This window comes from Vicia villosa, linkage group LG3 (assembly GCF_029867415.1).
Source record: "Vicia villosa cultivar HV-30 ecotype Madison, WI linkage group LG3, Vvil1.0, whole genome shotgun sequence".
Lineage (NCBI taxonomy): Eukaryota > Viridiplantae > Streptophyta > Magnoliopsida > Fabales > Fabaceae > Vicia > Vicia villosa.
In genome coordinates this window covers 153,172,073-153,192,676 of record NC_081182.1, presented here as the reverse complement: position 1 = coordinate 153,192,676, position 20,604 = coordinate 153,172,073, and the positions used below count along the sequence as shown (strand labels likewise).

General features: G+C 37.7%; 1 protein-coding gene across 1 annotated transcript in view; it reads right to left on the bottom strand.

Annotated features, from left to right (window-relative positions):
• The window catches only part of LOC131659184 (uncharacterized), a 54,938-nt gene that overhangs the window by 20,378 nt on the left and 13,956 nt on the right, over positions 1–20,604 (bottom strand). Inside the window, exons 4-7 of the mRNA XM_058928409.1 lie at positions 18,591–18,761; positions 15,560–15,730; positions 12,529–12,699; positions 9,498–9,668 (exon numbers count right to left, since the gene is read on the bottom strand). Coding sequence (XP_058784392.1) covers positions 9,498–9,668; positions 12,529–12,699; positions 15,560–15,730; positions 18,591–18,761 — 684 coding nt within the window. The remainder of the gene's footprint in view (positions 1–9,497; positions 9,669–12,528; positions 12,700–15,559; positions 15,731–18,590; positions 18,762–20,604) is intronic.

The window sequence follows — 20,604 nt, the reverse complement described above, 5'->3', positions numbered from 1 at the left end:
ATAATACATACAAGATGTTCAAAATAAAATACTAAGAACTAGATCAACAATGATCTCAAAAGAACTCCACAACGGAAACTTCGCCATATCCAAAATAAGAACAAGGAATAAGGAAATCAAACTTCTTTCTCCTTACCCTTCGCGGAACCTGTAGTACCTGAAATCAATATATAATGGGGTGAGATATAAAATCCCAGTGAGTTCCCTATCCTATGGATCCTCTCGGCTTTACAAGGTTCTAACCTATAAGTCTCAAGTCATAAGGAACTAGACCTTGAGTTCTCACACTAACATTATATGGAATCATACTTAGAGTTCAACAACTCAACACAAGATTATTAATCGGAAACCAATACCAAGGCATCCCCATATTCCCGTCCCCTTCTACGTCTAGGAGGTGGCACGAGTCACGGATCCTTTGGAAAATCTTGACATACGACATGGATTCGGACTCATGAGCCTTTCCCCATGAATCGTCACTTCACATGGCCCGTACACCATCACAAGTCTCTACCCGTAGGTTCCATTCGTACACAAAAGCGGGAATCAAACCTGCCAAGATTATTGTGCCTCTCTGCACGGTGAATGCCTGTTAGCATTCAAAGAAAAAAATAAAGAAATAAAGAAAATACTACGGTTCCGATTAATACATCAACAATGGTGATCGCTTCCGCAAACCACTAGGCCGGTTAGCCTTTCCTCATAAGATTCCAACACGTATGTCCATATAATGTTTCATCCTAGGTTTCTTTGTTAAGCTACACAACCTAACAAATCCTAGTTTCCTCACTTATGCTTTATTTACATAACAATGTAGTTATTTAACCCTCTTGATATAAACACATATAACAAGGTATTACCAATCCACCTGCAATAGAACTCAAACAATAATCATAGAGTACATAAGCATCATACCAAGAGCACAACGTCCTCATGGTTCCAAAATCTACACCACTATAAAGGACACACTCCTAACCTATTACTGCTTCGAACGACGGTTAAAACAGTTTTACGGTTAGAAGGTTACGATTGAAACAATGTTCATTAATCTAAGAAAAATTTGGTTAAGGGAGCTTCAGTTCGCGCCGCGCAACAACTAGGTCGCGCCGCGAACCCTATGGCAGAAGCAAACCACTATAATTTCTAACACTGTTCGCGCCGCTAACTAATCTACGCGCCGCGAACCCTCTGGCAGTAGCAAACTCTAAAGATTTCCAAACTGTTCGCGCCGCGACACCCAGTACGCGCCGCGTACTGAAGACAGAAGCAAGACCCCTAAAAACCTGCATAGTTCGCGCCGCGCAGCCCCGTTCGCGCCGCGAAGCGCGCGAGAATTCAGTTCTGAGTTCTGTCTACCCACAACTTTCCATGGTTCAAAACCATCTAAACCTATTCCAAATCAGATTAAAGCATGGATACAACTATAGTTGATCTATTCATGGATTATAATCACTTTGCTCATGAACATTGATGAATTTGTCCAAAACCTAGATTTCCTCTATACAAAACCCTAAATCAAAACTTATGATTTCTCATCCACAATCAAAGCTATAAGTTTCTAACTAGAACCCACCTCGATTAAGAGTCGTTGGTGTCGAAGATGAGTTGATTCGGCGAAGAAATGGTGAAGATCCAAGCTTGTCTCCTCTTTCTCCTTTGCTCTTCCTTCTCTCTACTTCTTCTCTCTATCTTTCTCTTTTGATGTAGAATGAAGAAGAAAAGCCAAGGAAAGGATATAAGAAAAAAAATATCTTAAGTTACACTACTAACTTAATGTCCAAAAGTATCTCTAACGTATCAATTGATAAAACCTCAGTGTCAGTTAATACATTAGAGCATTTAATTAATACGGGGTATTACATCCTCCCCCACTTAAATAGAAATTCGTCCTCGAATTTAAGAATTACCTGAAAAGGTGAGGGTAAGCATCCCGCATTTCCGATTCAAGTTCCCATGTAGCATCGCCCGGATGCGTCACATCCCACTGAACCTTGACAAGAGGAATCTCCTTGTTGCGCAACACTTTAGTCTCTCTTCCTACGATACGGCTCGGTAAGGGTTCAAAGGTCAAATTTGATTCTATCTCAATTGCATCTGGTAACACCGGCTGGAGAGGATCGGGAATAAACTTCCTCAGTTGAGACACGTGGAAAACATCATGCATTTCCGATAGAGAAGGTGGTAAGGCTAAACGGTAAGCTACTTCACCAATCCTCTCTAGAATCTCATACGGCCCCACGTATCTCGGACTTAACTTTCTTGACTTAAACGGTCCTTTCAATCTCAACCTCGGAGTAACTTTCAAAAATACATGGTCACCTTCCATAAACTCCAAAGGCCTCCTGCGGTTATCCGCATAACTCTTCTGACGATCCTGAGCTTGTTTAACCTTCTCACGAATCATTCTAATCTTGTCCGTGGTCTCTTGAATAATTTCGGGTCCCAAAATCCTATCATCACCAATTTCTGACCAACACAACGGTGTTCTACATTTCCTCCCATACAAAGCCTCATAAGGTGCCATACCGATACTCGCATGATAACTGTTATTGTAAGCAAATTCAATCAATGGTAAAAGCTCCTTCCAATTTCCTCTACTTTCAAGCACACACGCTCTTAACATATCCTCCAAGGTTTGTATCGTCCGTTCCGTCTGACCATCTGTTTGAGGGTGGTTCGACGTGCTCAAACATAATTTAGGTCCCATCGCTTGCTGAAAAGCTCTCCAAAACCTTGAAGTAAACTTTGGATCTCTATCCGACACAATACTAGAGGGTACACCGTGCAACTTCACAATCTCTGCGATAAACAACCGTGAAAGATGACTTGCCTTGTAAGTAGTCTTCACGGCTAAGAAATGTGCAGATTTCGTCAACCGATCTACAATCACCCAAATAGAATCATATCCACCTTGAGTACGAGGTAAACTAACCGCAAAATCCATTGAAATACTATCCCACTTCCATATTGGAATCTCTAGTGGTTGTAACAATCCACCCGGCCTTTGATGTTCAATCTTTACTTGTTGGCACACCGCACACTCTGATACGTACACTGCGACATCTCTTTTCATTCCGGACCACCAATAATCCCCTTTCAAATCTTGGTACATTTTTGAAGAACCCGGATGTATCGTGAAAGCACCCTTGTGAGCTTCATCCAAAATCCTTCTTTTCAATAACGCATCGTCCGGAACACAAATCCTCTGATTAAACATAATCACCCCATCTGTAGCTCGAGTAAAACCTGGTTGAACCAACACCTCTTGTAACTTAGTATCAGACGCTTGTGCTTGTTGGATGTCGTTTCTCAAAGTAGAATTAACATTCAAGTTTCCCATCAATACTCCATTTTGGGTCCAAACAAATTGAAGGTTGAGATCTCGAAATTTCTCCAATAATGCATACTCTGACATCATCAATTCGGCCCTCTTTAACACCTTCCGACTCAAAGCATCCGCCACTTTATTTGCTTTGCCTGGATGATACTTCAAGTCAAAATCATAATCCTTTAAGTATTCCATCCACCGCCTCTGACGCATATTCAACTCCTTCTGGTCGAATAGGTACTTTAAACTCTTGTGGTCGCTGAACATTTCAAAATGAACTCCATACAAGTAATGACGCCACACCTTTAGGGTAAAAACAACCGCAGCCAATTCTAAATCATGAGTTGGATAATTCTCTTCGTGAACCTTTAACTGTCGAGATGTGTATGCTACCACCTGACCATCCTGCATCAATACTCCTCCTAATCCTTTCTTGGAAGCATCGCAAAATACTTCATAGGACTTATTTGGGTCAGGAACGATCAAAACAGGAGCAGTCGTCAATCTTTCCTTCAAGCCCATGAAGCTCTGTTCACACCCCGAATCCCAATCATAAGGACACTCCTTCCGAGTAAGTCTAGTCATTGGTAAAGCCAATTGAGAAAACCCTTTTATAAATCTTCTGTAGTAGCCGGCTAAGCCCAAGAAACTTCGGACTTCTGAGACATTGCTCGGTCTCTCCCAATTAATTACCGCTTCGATTTTCGTCGGGTCCACTGCCACACCTCCTTGAGATATAACATGACCAAGAAATCTTACCTCTGTCATCCAAAACTCACACTTACTTAACTTAGCAAACAATTGATTCTCTTGCAGTACCGACAGAACAATCCTCAGGTGTTCTTCGTGCTCTTGTGGAGTACGAGAATAAATAAGAATGTCATCGATGAAGACTACCACAAACTGATCTAAGTAAGGCTGAAATAACCGATTCATATAATCCATGAAAACAGCTGGAGCATTCGTAACACCGAAAGGCATCACCAAGAATTCGTAATGACCATAACGGGTTCTAAATGCAGTCTTTGGCACATCTGAGCTCTTCACACGGATTTGGTGATAACCTGACCGCAAGTCAATCTTCGAGAACACACAAGCTCCTTTCAATTGATCTAACAAGTCGTTTATCCTAGGCAAAGGGTATTTGTTCTTGATGGTGGCCTTATTCAACCGACGGTAATCAATACATAGTCTCATCCCACCATCCTTCTTCTTTACTAACAACACTGGAGCTCCCCACGGTGAGACACTAGGTCGCACAAAATGTTTAGCCATCAGTTCTTCCAATTGCCCCTTCAATTCTCTTAATTCAAGGGGTGCCATCCGATACGGAGAAACGGATATAGGAGCCGTTCCCGGTACCAGGTCAATAGAGAATTCCACTTCCCTTTCCGGAGGAAGAGAAGTGACATCCTCGGGAAAAACATCGGAAAATTCTCTAACGACAGCAATTTGTGAAACCTCTAACTTGTCACCCGTCTCCTTAGTGAGGACCAACAGAACAGACTTCTCTTTCTCAAACAAGAAATTAATCATACCTACCGTACCTTCTAGTATAGTAGTCAACACATCCTTCGGAGTAGCTTCTTCAGTTGGAATAATGATTAACTTCTCCTCACACCCAATGAACACCGAATTAGCAGAAAGCCAATCCATTCCCAATACAACGTCTACCTTCTTAAGTGGTAAGCAAACAAGATCAATCTGGAAATTCCTACCACCCACAGATAACACACAATTTTCACACACCAACGGTGTCTCTACCATCTCATCCATAGCAGTAGTAACCGCCATAGGAGGAAATAAAGGAGTAGCTTGCAACCCAAGTCGCTTCATACATTGTAATGACACAAAAGAGTGTGTTGCTCCACAATCAAATAGAACAAAACAAGAATGCCCATTAATGAAACACGTACCCGCAATCAAAGAGTTATCACCCTTGGTCTTCTTAGCATCCAAGGTATAAACTCTACCGGTACCCCTTCCTTGAACCTGATTCCTATTCTGAGGACAATTCCTAGCCATATGCCCTTCTTGATGACAATGAAAACATTTCACCCCTTCAAAGGCACATCTTCCGAGGTGATTCTTACCACAACTACGACACACCGGAGGTGCACTAGACCGAGAACCTTGCACTTGCTTTCCTTTGAAAGCTTGTGGCCTAGGTCGAAATTGTTGGCTTGGCCTTCCTCTTTCATATTGATTCTTCTTCTTCAAATCTTCCTCAGCTTGAACTTTCTTCAAACTAGTCTCGGCCACATAACATTGTCGCAACAACTCCGTATAAGTAGTGAACTCCCTCTGGGACACACTATGTGAGATATCAGCCCTTAAACCAAACAGAAACTGGTCCACCTTCCAACCCTCATCAGGAGCATACGCGGCCTGCCTAGAGTAAGCAGCCAAAATTTCAAACTTCTCAGCATAAGTAGCCACTGACATATTGTCTTGCCTTAACTGCTGGAACTCCAATTCCTTCTTAGTCCTCAGTGAACTAGGAAAGTATTTCTCCATGAAAGTGGTCTTGAAATTCTCCCATTCCTTAGGTACTCCCTGAGTAATCATCAAAGCAGAAGCACCCTTCCACCACCTCATAGCTGGACCTTTCAGCGAATGAGAAGCAAACACTACCTTGTCCTCTTCACTACAATGCACAATCTCAAAGATCCCTTCTACATTGGCCACCCACTCATGCGCCTTTATAGGATCTAATCCACCATGAAACTCCGGAGGATTCATGCGAATGAAATCTCTATAAGTCCCACCTACAGCTTCGGGCACAACCACTGGAGCATTATGACCGCCATTCATCTGTTGCATCATCTGCAGCATGAACTGATTCTGCTGCTGTTGCATCTGTTGCATGAACTGGGGCCATGGAACATTCGCACCGCCATCCGGTGTATTCACTTGTGGAGGTCGTGTGGGGGGTCGACCACGAGTCCTGCGTCCGTCCGCCATGTTCCTGAAGGTTATCAAAATGGGATTAAGTTGATCAGGCTCAATGCCATAGTCATAACACAACAAAGCTCATGGGAACACAACACATCTTGGACAGAAAGAAACACTTATAATATCTCATGGCTAGGTCGAGGATACGACCTGCTCTGATACCAACTGTAACACCCATATATAATTACATGCATCAAATCATATAAATATACATGAATCCAAGTATTTGGTACTGAAATACCAATAAGTTCCTAGTCAACACATTATACATATTAATGCCCAAAATACAAAGTTCTACACAATGGCATAATACATACAAGATGTTCAAAATAAAATACTAAGAACTAGATCAACAATGATCTCAAAAGAACTCCACAACGGAAACTTCGCCATATCCAAAATAAGAACAAGGAATAAGGAAATCAAACTTCTTTCTCCTTACCCTTCGCGGAACCTGTAGTACCTGAAATCAATATATAATGGGGTGAGATATAAAATCCCAGTGAGTTCCCTATCCTATGGATCCTCTCGGCTTTACAAGGTTCTAACCTATAAGTCTCAAGTCATAAGGAACTAGACCTTGAGTTCTCACACTAACATTATATGGAATCATACTTAGAGTTCAACAACTCAACACAAGATTATTAATCGGAAACCAATACCAAGGCATCCCCATATTCCCGTCCCCTTCTACGTCTAGGAGGTGGCACGAGTCACGGATCCTTTGGAAAATCTTGACATACGACATGGATTCGGACTCATGAGCCTTTCCCCATGAATCGTCACTTCACATGGCCCGTACACCATCACAAGTCTCTACCCGTAGGTTCCATTCGTACACAAAAGCGGGAATCAAACCTGCCAAGATTATTGTGCCTCTCTGCACGGTGAATGCCTGTTAGCATTCAAAGGAAAAAATAAAGAAATAAAGAAAATACTACGGTTCCGATTAATACATCAACAATGGTGATCGCTTCCGCAAACCACTAGGCCGGTTAGCCTTTCCTCATAAGATTCCAACACGTATGTCCATATAATGTTTCATCCTAGGTTTCTTTGTTAAGCTACACAACCTAACAAATCCTAGTTTCCTCACTTATGCTATATTTACATAACAATGTAGTTATTTAACCCTCTTGATATAAACACATATAACAAGGTATTACCAATCCACCTGCAATAGAACTCAAACAATAATCATAGAGTACATAAGCATCATACCAAGAGCACAACGTCCTCATGGTTCCAAAATCTACACCACTATAAAGGACACACTCCTAACCTATTACTGCTTCGAACGACGGTTAAAACAGTTTTACGGTTAGAAGGTTACGATTGAAACAATGTTCATTAATCTAAGAAAAATTTGGTTAAGGGAGCTTCAGTTCGCGCCGCGCAACAACTAGGTCGCGCCGCGAACCCTATGGCAGAAGCAAACCACTATAATTTCTAACACTGTTCGCGCCGCTAACTAATCTACGCGCCGCGAACCCTCTGGCAGTAGCAAACTCTAAAGATTTCCAAACTGTTCGCGCCGCGACACCCAGTACGCGCCGCGTACTGAAGACAGAAGCAAGACCCCTAAAAACCTGCATAGTTCGCGCCGCGCAGCCCCGTTCGCGCCGCGAAGCGCGCGAGAATTCAGTTCTGAGTTCTGTCTACCCACAACTTTCCATGGTTCAAAACCATCTAAACCTATTCCAAATCAGATTAAAGCATGGATACAACTATAGTTGATCTATTCATGGATTATAATCACTTTGCTCATGAACATTGATGAATTTGTCCAAAACCTAGATTTCCTCTATACAAAACCCTAAATCAAAACTTATGATTTCTCATCCACAATCAAAGCTATAAGTTTCTAACTAGAACCCACCTCGATTAAGAGTCGTTGGTGTCGAAGATGAGTTGATTCGGCGAAGAAATGGTGAAGATCCAAGCTTGTCTCCTCTTTCTCCTTTGCTCTTCCTTCTCTCTACTTCTTCTCTCTATCTTTCTCTTTTGATGTAGAATGAAGAAGAAAAGCCAAGGAAAGGATATAAGAAAAAAAATATCTTAAGTTACACTACTAACTTAATGTCCAAAAGTATCTCTAACGTATCAATTGATAAAACCTCAGTGTCAGTTAATACATTAGAGCATTTAATTAATACGGGGTATTACAAATGCACACACACACACAACTAGTCAACAACTATGGTCGACAATCAACAACAAATCGTCACAATTAACACCACGGCAATTCACATGAATTCAACAATTCAATACGTCACAACAATCACAAAAGAAAACACGTCGCATCTTAAAACAACGGATATCGAGTTATACCTCGCCACTCCTAATTTATTCGACTCCGCTAATTAGTTCCGGTCTATTATTTATCTATTTTCCGCTCACTAATCATTTTCTACTACACTGTTATATTGTCTAAAGTAATTCAGCTAATTAAATAAACACTGCTACCAATTATTCATAACTGCTACTGAAATATCCTACTCTGTGATTTACTAATCCAGTTATTTTATTCTACTACTATTAAAATACTTTGGCTACTAAGTTCTATATCTCAGATATCATTGTTCCTGTTAAATTAACTAAACTATATTGATACTGCTATTTTCCTACTACTGCCATACTGCTAGGTGATTACCTGAACAATTTAATTTAATTGGTCTCTTAATTAAATTAACTAAATACACTAAATGTTTATTTATAAACCCATAACTTTTAAAACTATATTTATAATAATACTAAATTGTTATTATTAGTACTATTATTGAAATTTTATATATATGATATACCATCCATGATTCTTGAAAAAGTATATATATACATATATACATCACGTGAAGTTATAGAAAAATATATTTATCTTATATGTAATGGATCAACATATGTATATCAGTGTTATTAGTGTATAGATCTATTATATTATTGATACTACCATCCCTTAAAATCTAACCACTTAAATACTGGACAACAGAAGTGCCCCTCGTCATATGCCTTGGTACCTAACGACACACCCCTCCATTATGCTTGTGCCAATCGACACTTCTTTCCCCTGCCTGGGTACCGTTCGGCACCCTTACGTTTTCGGTCGTCACAATTTTATCCTTCAAATCATACCGAAACATAGAGATAATATTATTACCCTAAACCCCACATATGATTCATCATATCCCCGTTTATAGAGCAAGAACCCCACCCTTACCTTATATTCGGAGTCCTCTCTACAATTCCGGTCGAATCCAAGTTTTCCGGCTTCTCGTAATCCTTCCGTTATTCTCTTCACGGCAAACTTCTCGTATCTCTTTTCTTTTCCAATTTTCCTCTTCTCTCTGCCGTCCTTCTCTTTTTCCCCAAATGTTATGTTACTGAGTTTCTAAAAAGCTAGGTGTATCATCACTTCTCAATTATTCCAATTTGGGCCAAAACCAAATTACACATAACACATAACACTCAGCTCATCTAATTTATTTTATTAAAACTCTCAATTTACTCGTTACCTCTTATTTTACGGTCTAATTTTATTTACTCCGAAAATTCCCAAAACGGTACACGTCACTCTAATAATATTTCTAATACTAAAAATATAAAAATTTCCGATTAATTATCGATCCCCTATCCCGAACTAATACCGACTAAATCGTCCCAAAATAAAAAAATTTTACTAAACACTCCAAACGTCTAAATTAAGCAAATAATCAAATTTTCGGGCGTTACAACTCTCCCCCACTTAAAAGATTTTCGTCCTCGAAAATTCCTCTGATACCACCATCCTTAACTTCGTTCTAGTTTCCAGCTCGCTGATCTCCAAGTTGTGCTTGACAACACTCTAACTACTATTCCTTCGAAACGGCCGAATTCAACAAGGTTTAAATCTAACATACTAATCATTCATCACAATTATTATTTCCAAGATGCTCCAACTTAATTAACAACCAAAATCTTAATTCTATATCGACAAGCTCCAACAATACTTGCACCGTCTCCTTAAGCATTACATTGCTCCAACAACTTACAACCGAAGCATAACCTAGAAGCACAGCTTCTCCCCCACTTAGTTTCAAACCAACTCCTGCAACAAAAAATCAGAAAACAACAAGTACCGATAGTGTTTCACACACTGGGCGCATATAGAGGAATAAACAACGTTGGACAACATTGGCCGGACAGACCGACCTGCTCTGATACCACTAATGTAACACCCCAAATCTACCCGATAAATTATACGGAAAATCAGAGTATAAATTCCAAACAAATTCATTTGAGGTATCACATATTCATCATTCAAAACAATACGGCTTATTTACCTTCATAAAGATACATAGCACAGAAATCTAAAACGATAATTTAATTAATCTTCGAAATCATTTTATCAACATAAACATTTTTAACTTGCAGCGGAATTCACAAAACTTCTCTATTTTGATTTTAATCATCATAGCATCTTCACAAATAACTTTGAGTCACCACCAAAGTAAAACATCACTAAAATTCAGCAAACATAACAAATAATAAAGCAATCATTTATCCCCCGAGTGCTACGTATCAGAGCGACCACCGACTCGACTCACAGCGTCTAAATCTTCATCAAAGCTATCACCTGCACGTTACCAGTATAAAGGTAACGGCGAAACAAGAGAAAGGGGTGAGATATCAAACCATATAAATAGGGTGATGATAAATAATATATTCAGGTTCAAGTTATAATAATTATCACTTTGCGGTATAATCGTTACCGTCTAGTTTACTTCACTATTTCAATCAACAACAGCAGTCACAATATCTCACCTAAGATCATATTCAAAGTTCACAACAAGTCACATAAATTCACACATCAAAACACATAACATCATAATCACGCAAATGAAATGCGACTCTAAAAAATGCACATGCATGTGGTACCCAGAGCTTCAGCCCCCATCGCCAATTGCCAGATAATAGAGGCATCAAAACAGGCATAAGCCTTCGTCGCTGTTTGCCAATCCAGGCCGTCGCTAAAACATGCAAATCATGAGACACTAATGAAATGCAACAAATCACAAACATCGCAAAACAACGTCGCAAAGGCATTCACCTACATCGCCAAAATATATCAATAATTATTGATACATAATCGTCACTTCACTTCCTGCACTTCACAATAATTCACCAGAATATTCACATCACAACGTCACAATAGCAACTCAACAACAATGCACACACACACAACTAGTCAACAACTATGGTCGACAATCAACAACAAATCGTCACAATTAACACCACGGCAATTCACATGAATTCAACAATTCAATACGTCACAACAATCACAAAAGAAAACACGTCGCATCTTAAAACAACGGATATCGAGTTATACCTCGCCACTCCTAATTTATTCGACTCCGCTAATTAGTTCCGGTCTATTATTTATCTATTTTCCGCTCACTAATCATTTTCTACTACACTGTTATATTGTCTAAAGTAATTCAGCTAATTAAATAAACACTGCTACCAATTATTCATAACTGCTACTGAAATATCCTACTCTGTGATTTACTAATCCAGTTATTTTATTCTACTACTATTAAAATACTTTGGCTACTAAGTTCTATATCTCAGATATCATTGTTCCTGTTAAATTAACTAAACTATATTGATACTGCTATTTTCCTACTACTGCCATACTGCTAGGTGATTACCTGAACAATTTAATTTAATTGGTCTCTTAATTAAATTAACTAAATACACTAAATGTTTATTTATAAACCCATAACTTTTAAAACTATATTTATAATAATACTAAATTGTTATTATTAGTACTATTATTGAAATTTTATATATATGATATACCATCCATGATTCTTGAAAAAGTATATATATACATATATACATCACGTGAAGTTATAGAAAAATATATTTATCTTATATGTAATGGATCAACATATGTATATCAGTGTTATTAGTGTATAGATCTATTATATTATTGATACTACCATCCCTTAAAATCTAACCACTTAAATACTGGACAACAGAAGTGCCCCTCGTCATATGCCTTGGTACCTAACGACACACCCCTCCATTATGCTTGTGCCAATCGACACTTCTTTCCCCTGCCTGGGTACCGTTCGGCACCCTTACGTTTTCGGTCGTCACAATTTTATCCTTCAAATCATACCGAAACATAGAGATAATATTATTACCCTAAACCCCACATATGATTCATCATATCCCCGTTTATAGAGCAAGAACCCCACCCTTACCTTATATTCGGAGTCCTCTCTACAATTCCGGTCGAATCCAAGTTTTCCGGCTTCTCGTAATCCTTCCGTTATTCTCTTCACGGCAAACTTCTCGTATCTCTTTTCTTTTCCAATTTTCCTCTTCTCTCTGCCGTCCTTCTCTTTTTCCCCAAATGTTATGTTACTGAGTTTCTAAAAAGCTAGGTGTATCATCACTTCTCAATTATTCCAATTTGGGCCAAAACCAAATTACACATAACACATAACACTCAGCTCATCTAATTTATTTTATTAAAACTCTCAATTTACTCGTTACCTCTTATTTTACGGTCTAATTTTATTTACTCCGAAAATTCCCAAAACGGTACACGTCACTCTAATAATATTTCTAATACTAAAAATATAAAAATTTCCGATTAATTATCGATCCCCTATCCCGAACTAATACCGACTAAATCGTCCCAAAATAAAAAAATTTTACTAAACACTCCAAACGTCTAAATTAAGCAAATAATCAAATTTTCGGGCGTTACAACTCTCCCCCACTTAAAAGATTTTCGTCCTCGAAAATTCCTCTGATACCACCATCCTTAACTTCGTTCTAGTTTCCAACTCGCTGATCTCCAAGTTGTGCTTGACAACACTCTAACTACTATTCCTTCGAAACGGCCGAATTCAACAAGGTTTAAATCTAACATACTAATCATTCATCACAATTATTATTTCCAAGATGCTCCAACTTAATTAACAACCAAAATCTTAATTCTATATCGACAAGCTCCAACAATACTTGCACCGTCTCCTTAAGCATTACATTGCTCCAACAACTTACAACCGAAGCATAACCTAGAAGCACAGCTTCTCCCCCACTTAGTTTCAAACCAACTCCTGCAACAAAAAATCAGAAAACAACAAGTACCGATAGTGTTTCACACACTGGGCGCATATAGAGGAATAAACAACGTTGGACAACATTGGCCGGACAGACCGACCTGCTCTGATACCACTAATGTAACACCCCAAATCTACCCGATAAATTATACGGAAAATCAGAGTATAAATTCCAAACAAATTCATTTGAGGTATCACATATTCATCATTCAAAACAATACGGCTTATTTACCTTCATAAAGATACATAGCACAGAAATCTAAAACGATAATTTAATTAATCTTCGAAATCATTTTATCAACATAAACATTTTTAACTTGCAGCGGAATTCACAAAACTTCTCTATTTTGATTTTAATCATCATAGCATCTTCACAAATAACTTTGAGTCACCACCAAAGTAAAACATCACTAAAATTCAGCAAACATAACAAATAATAAAGCAATCATTTATCCCCCGAGTGCTACGTATCAGAGCGACCACCGACTCGACTCACAGCGTCTAAATCTTCATCAAAGCTATCACCTGCACGTTACCAGTATAAAGGTAACGGCGAAACAAGAGAAAGGGGTGAGATATCAAACCATATAAATAGGGTGATGATAAATAATATATTCAGGTTCAAGTTATAATAATTATCACTTTGCGGTATAATCGTTACCGTCTAGTTTACTTCACTATTTCAATCAACAACAGCAGTCACAATATCTCACCTAAGATCATATTCAAAGTTCACAACAAGTCACATAAATTCACACATCAAAACACATAACATCATAATCACGCAAATGAAATGCGACTCTAAAAAATGCACATGCATGTGGTACCCAGAGCTTCAGCCCCCATCGCCAATTGCCAGATAATAGAGGCATCAAAACAGGCATAAGCCTTCGTCGCTGTTTGCCAATCCAGGCCGTCGCTAAAACATGCAAATCATGAGACACTAATGAAATGCAACAAATCACAAACATCGCAAAACAACGTCGCAAAGGCATTCACCTACATCGCCAAAATATATCAATAATTATTGATACATAATCGTCACTTCACTTCCTGCACTTCACAATAATTCACCAGAATATTCACATCACAACGTCACAATAGCAACTCAACAACAATGCACACACACACAACTAGTCAACAACTATGGTCGACAATCAACAACAAATCGTCACAATTAACACCACGGCAATTCACATGAATTCAACAATTCAATACGTCACAACAATCACAAAAGAAAACACGTCGCATCTTAAAACAACGGATATCGAGTTATACCTCGCCACTCCTAATTTATTCGACTCCGCTAATTAGTTCCGGTCTATTATTTATCTATTTTCCGCTCACTAATCATTTTCTACTACACTGTTATATTGTCTAAAGTAATTCAGCTAATTAAATAAACACTGCTACCAATTATTCATAACTGCTACTGAAATATCCTACTCTGTGATTTACTAATCCAGTTATTTTATTCTACTACTATTAAAATACTTTGGCTACTAAGTTCTATATCTCAGATATCATTGTTCCTGTTAAATTAACTAAACTATATTGATACTGCTATTTTCCTACTACTGCCATACTGCTAGGTGATTACCTGAACAATTTAATTTAATTGGTCTCTTAATTAAATTAACTAAATACACTAAATGTTTATTTATAAACCCATAACTTTTAAAACTATATTTATAATAATACTAAATTGTTATTATTAGTACTATTATTGAAATTTTATATATATGATATACCATCCATGATTCTTGAAAAAGTATATATATACATATATACATCACGTGAAGTTATAGAAAAATATATTTATCTTATATGTAATGGATCAACATATGTATATCAGTGTTATTAGTGTATAGATCTATTATATTATTGATACTACCATCCCTTAAAATCTAACCACTTAAATACTGGACAACAGAAGTGCCCCTCGTCATATGCCTTGGTACCTAACGACACACCCCTCCATTATGCTTGTGCCAATCGACACTTCTTTCCCCTGCCTGGGTACCGTTCGGCACCCTTACGTTTTCGGTCGTCACAATTTTATCCTTCAAATCATACCGAAACATAGAGATAATATTATTACCCTAAACCCCACATATGATTCATCATATCCCCGTTTATAGAGCAAGAACCCCACCCTTACCTTATATTCGGAGTCCTCTCTACAATTCCGGTCGAATCCAAGTTTTCCGGCTTCTCGTAATCCTTCCGTTATTCTCTTCACGGCAAACTTCTCGTATCTCTTTTCTTTTCCAATTTTCCTCTTCTCTCTGCCGTCCTTCTCTTTTTCCCCAAATGTTATGTTACTGAGTTTCTAAAAAGCTAGGTGTATCATCACTTCTCAATTATTCCAATTTGGGCCAAAACCAAATTACACATAACACATAACACTCAGCTCATCTAATTTATTTTATTAAAACTCTCAATTTACTCGTTACCTCTTATTTTACGGTCTAATTTTATTTACTCCGAAAATTCCCAAAACGGTACACGTCACTCTAATAATATTTCTAATACTAAAAATATAAAAATTTCCGATTAATTATCGATCCCCTATCCCGAACTAATACCGACTAAATCGTCCCAAAATAAAAAAATTTTACTAAACACTCCAAACGTCTAAATTAAGCAAATAATCAAATTTTCGGGCGTTACAACTCTCCCCCACTTAAAAGATTTTCGTCCTCGAAAATTCCTCTGATACCACCATCCTTAACTTCGTTCTAGTTTCCAACTCGCTGATCTCCAAGTTGTGCTTGACAACACTCTAACTACTATTCCTTCGAAACGGCCGAATTCAACAAGGTTTAAATCTAACATACTAATCATTCATCACAATTATTATTTCCAAGATGCTCCAACTTAATTAACAACCAAAATCTTAATTCTATATCGACAAGCTCCAACAATACTTGCACCGTCTCCTTAAGCATTACATTGCTCCAACAACTTACAACCGAAGCATAACCTAGAAGCACAGCTTCTCCCCCACTTAGTTTCAAACCAACTCCTGCAACAAAAAATCAGAAAACAACAAGTACCGATAGTGTTTCACACACTGGGCGCATATAGAGGAATAAACAACGTTGGACAACATTGGCCGGACAGACCGACCTGCTCTGATACCACTAATGTAACACCCCAAATCTACCCGATAAATTATACGGAAAATCAGAGTATAAATTCCAAACAAATTCATTTGAGGTATCACATATTCATCATTCAAAACAATACGGCTTATTTACCTTCATAAAGATACATAGCACAGAAATCTAAAACGATAATTTAATTAATCTTCGAAATCATTTTATCAACATAAACATTTTTAACTTGCAGCGGAATTCACAAAACTTCTCTATTTTGATTTTAATCATCATAGCATCTTCACAAATAACTTTGAGTCACCACCAAAGTAAAACATCACTAAAATTCAGCAAACATAACAAATAATAAAGCAATCATTTATCCCCCGAGTGCTACGTATCAGAGCGACCACCGACTCGACTCACAGCGTCTAAATCTTCATCAAAGCTATCACCTGCACGTTACCAGTATAAAGGTAACGGCGAAACAAGAGAAAGGGGTGAGATATCAAACCATATAAATAGGGTGATGATAAATAATATATTCAGGTTCAAGTTATAATAATTATCACTTTGCGGTATAATCGTTACCGTCTAGTTTACTTCACTATTTCAATCAACAACAGCAGTCACAATATCTCACCTAAGATCATATTCAAAGTTCACAACAAGTCACATAAATTCACACATCAAAACACATAACATCATAATCACGCAAATGAAATGCGACTCTAAAAAATGCACATGCATGTGGTACCCAGAGCTTCAGCCCCCATCGCCAATTGCCAGATAATAGAGGCATCAAAACAGGCATAAGCCTTCGTCGCTGTTTGCCAATCCAGGCCGTCGCTAAAACATGCAAATCATGAGACACTAATGAAATGCAACAAATCACAAACATCGCAAAACAACGTCGCAAAGGCATTCACCTACATCGCCAAAATATATCAATAATTATTGATACATAATCGTCACTTCACTTCCTGCACTTCACAATAATTCACCAGAATATTCACATCACAACGTCACAATAGCAACTCAACAACAATGCACACACACACAACTAGTCAACAACTATGGTCGACAATCAACAACAAATCGTCACAATTAACACCACGGCAATTCACATGAATTCAACAATTCAATACGTCACAACAATCACAAAAGAAAACACGTCGCATCTTAAAACAACGGATATCGAGTTATACCTCGCCACTCCTAATTTATTCGACTCCGCTAATTAGTTCCGGTCTATTATTTATCTATTTTCCGCTCACTAATCATTTTCTACTACACTGTTATATTGTCTAAAGTAATTCAGCTAATTAAATAAACACTGCTACCAATTATTCATAACTGCTACTGAAATATCCTACTCTGTGATTTACTAATCCAGTTATTTTATTCTACTACTATTAAAATACTTTGGCTACTAAGTTCTATATCTCAGATATCATTGTTCCTGTTAAATTAACTAAACTATATTGATACTGCTATTTTCCTACTACTGCCATACTGCTAGGTGATTACCTGAACAATTTAATTTAATTGGTCTCTTAATTAAATTAACTAAATACACTAAATGTTTATTTATAAACCCATAACTTTTAAAACTATATTTATAATAATACTAAATTGTTATTATTAGTACTATTATTGAAATTTTATATATATGATATACCATCCATGATTCTTGAAAAAGTATATATATACATATATACATCACGTGAAGTTATAGAAAAATATATTTATCTTATATGTAATGGATCAACATATGTATATCAGTGTTATTAGTGTATAGATCTATTATATTATTGATACTACCATCCCTTAAAATCTAACCACTTAAATACTGGACAACAGAAGTGCCCCTCGTCATATGCCTTGGTACCTAACGACACACCCCTCCATTATGCTTGTGCCAATCGACACTTCTTTCCCCTGCCTGGGTACCGTTCGGCACCCTTACGTTTTCGGTCGTCACAATTTTATCCTTCAAATCATACCGAAACATAGAGATAATATTATTACCCTAAACCCCACATATGATTCATCATATCCCCGTTTATAGAGCAAGAACCCCACCCTTACCTTATATTCGGAGTCCTCTCTACAATTCCGGTCGAATCCAAGTTTTCCGGCTTCTCGTAATCCTTCCGTTATTCTCTTCACGGCAAACTTCTCGTATCTCTTTTCTTTTCCAATTTTCCTCTTCTCTCTGCCGTCCTTCTCTTTTTCCCCAAATGTTATGTTACTGAGTTTCTAAAAAGCTAGGTGTATCATCACTTCTCAATTATTCCAATTTGGGCCAAAACCAAATTACACATAACACATAACACTCAGCTCATCTAATTTATTTTATTAAAACTCTCAATTTACTCGTTACCTCTTATTTTACGGTCTAATTTTATTTACTCCGAAAATTCCCAAAACGGTACACGTCACTCTAATAATATTTCTAATACTAAAAATATAAAAATTTCCGATTAATTATCGATCCCCTATCCCGAACTAATACCGACTAAATCGTCCCAAAATAAAAAAATTTTACTAAACACTCCAAACGTCTAAATTAAGCAAATAATCAAATTTTCGGGCGTTACAACTCTCCCCCACTTAAAAGATTTTCGTCCTCGAAAATTCCTCTGATACCACCATCCTTAACTTCGTTCTAGTTTCCAACTCGCTGATCTCCAAGTTGTGCTTGACAACACTCTAACTACTATTCCTTCGAAACGGCCGAATTCAACAAGGTTTAAATCTAACATACTAATCATTCATCACAATTATTATTTCCAAGATGCTCCAACTTAATTAACAACCAAAATCTTAATTCTATATCGACAAGCTCCAACAATACTTGCACCGTCTCCTTAAGCATTACATTGCTCCAACAACTTACAACCGAAGCATAACCTAGAAGCACAGCTTCTCCCCCACTTAGTTTCAAACCAACTCCTGCAACAAAAAATCAGAAAACAACAAGTACCGATAGTGTTTCACACACTGGGCGCATATAGAGGAATAAACAACGTTGGACAACATTGGCCGGACAGACCGACCTGCTCTGATACCACTAATGTAACACCCCAAATCTACCCGATAAATTATACGGAAAATCAGAGTATAAATTCCAAACAAATTCATTTGAGGTATCACATATTCATCATTCAAAACAATACGGCTTATTTACCTTCATAAAGATACATAGCACAGAAATCTAAAACGATAATTTAATTAATCTTCGAAATCATTTTATCAACATAAACATTTTTAACTTGCAGCGGAATTCACAAAACTTCTCTATTTTGATTTTAATCATCATAGCATCTTCACAAATAACTTTGAGTCACCACCAAAGTAAAACATCACTAAAATTCAGCAAACATAACAAATAATAAAGCAATCATTTATCCCCCGAGTGCTACGTATCAGAGCGACCACCGACTCGACTCACAGCGTCTAAATCTTCATCAAAGCTATCACCTGCACGTTACCAGTATAAAGGTAACGGCGAAACAAGAGAAAGGGGTGAGATATCAAACCATATAAATAGGGTGATGATAAATAATATATTCAGGTTCAAGTTATAATAATTATCACTTTGCGGTATAATCGTTACCGTCTAGTTTACTTCACTATTTCAATCAACAACAGCAGTCACAATATCTCACCTAAGATCATATTCAAAGTTCACAACAAGTCACATAAATTCACACATCAAAACACATAACATCATAATCACGCAAATGAAATGCGACTCTAAAAAATGCACATGCATGTGGTACCCAGAGCTTCAGCCCCCATCGCCAATTGCCAGATAATAGAGGCATCAAAACAGGCATAAGCCTTCGTCGCTGTTTGCCAATCCAGGCCGTCGCTAAAACATGCAAATCATGAGACACTAATGAAATGCAACAAATCACAAACATCGCAAAACAACGTCGCAAAGGCATTCACCTACATCGCCAAAATATATCAATAATTATTGATACATAATCGTCACTTCACTTCCTGCACTTCACAATAATTCACCAGAATATTCACATCACAACGTCACAATAGCAACTCAACAACAATGCACACACACACAACTAGTCAACAA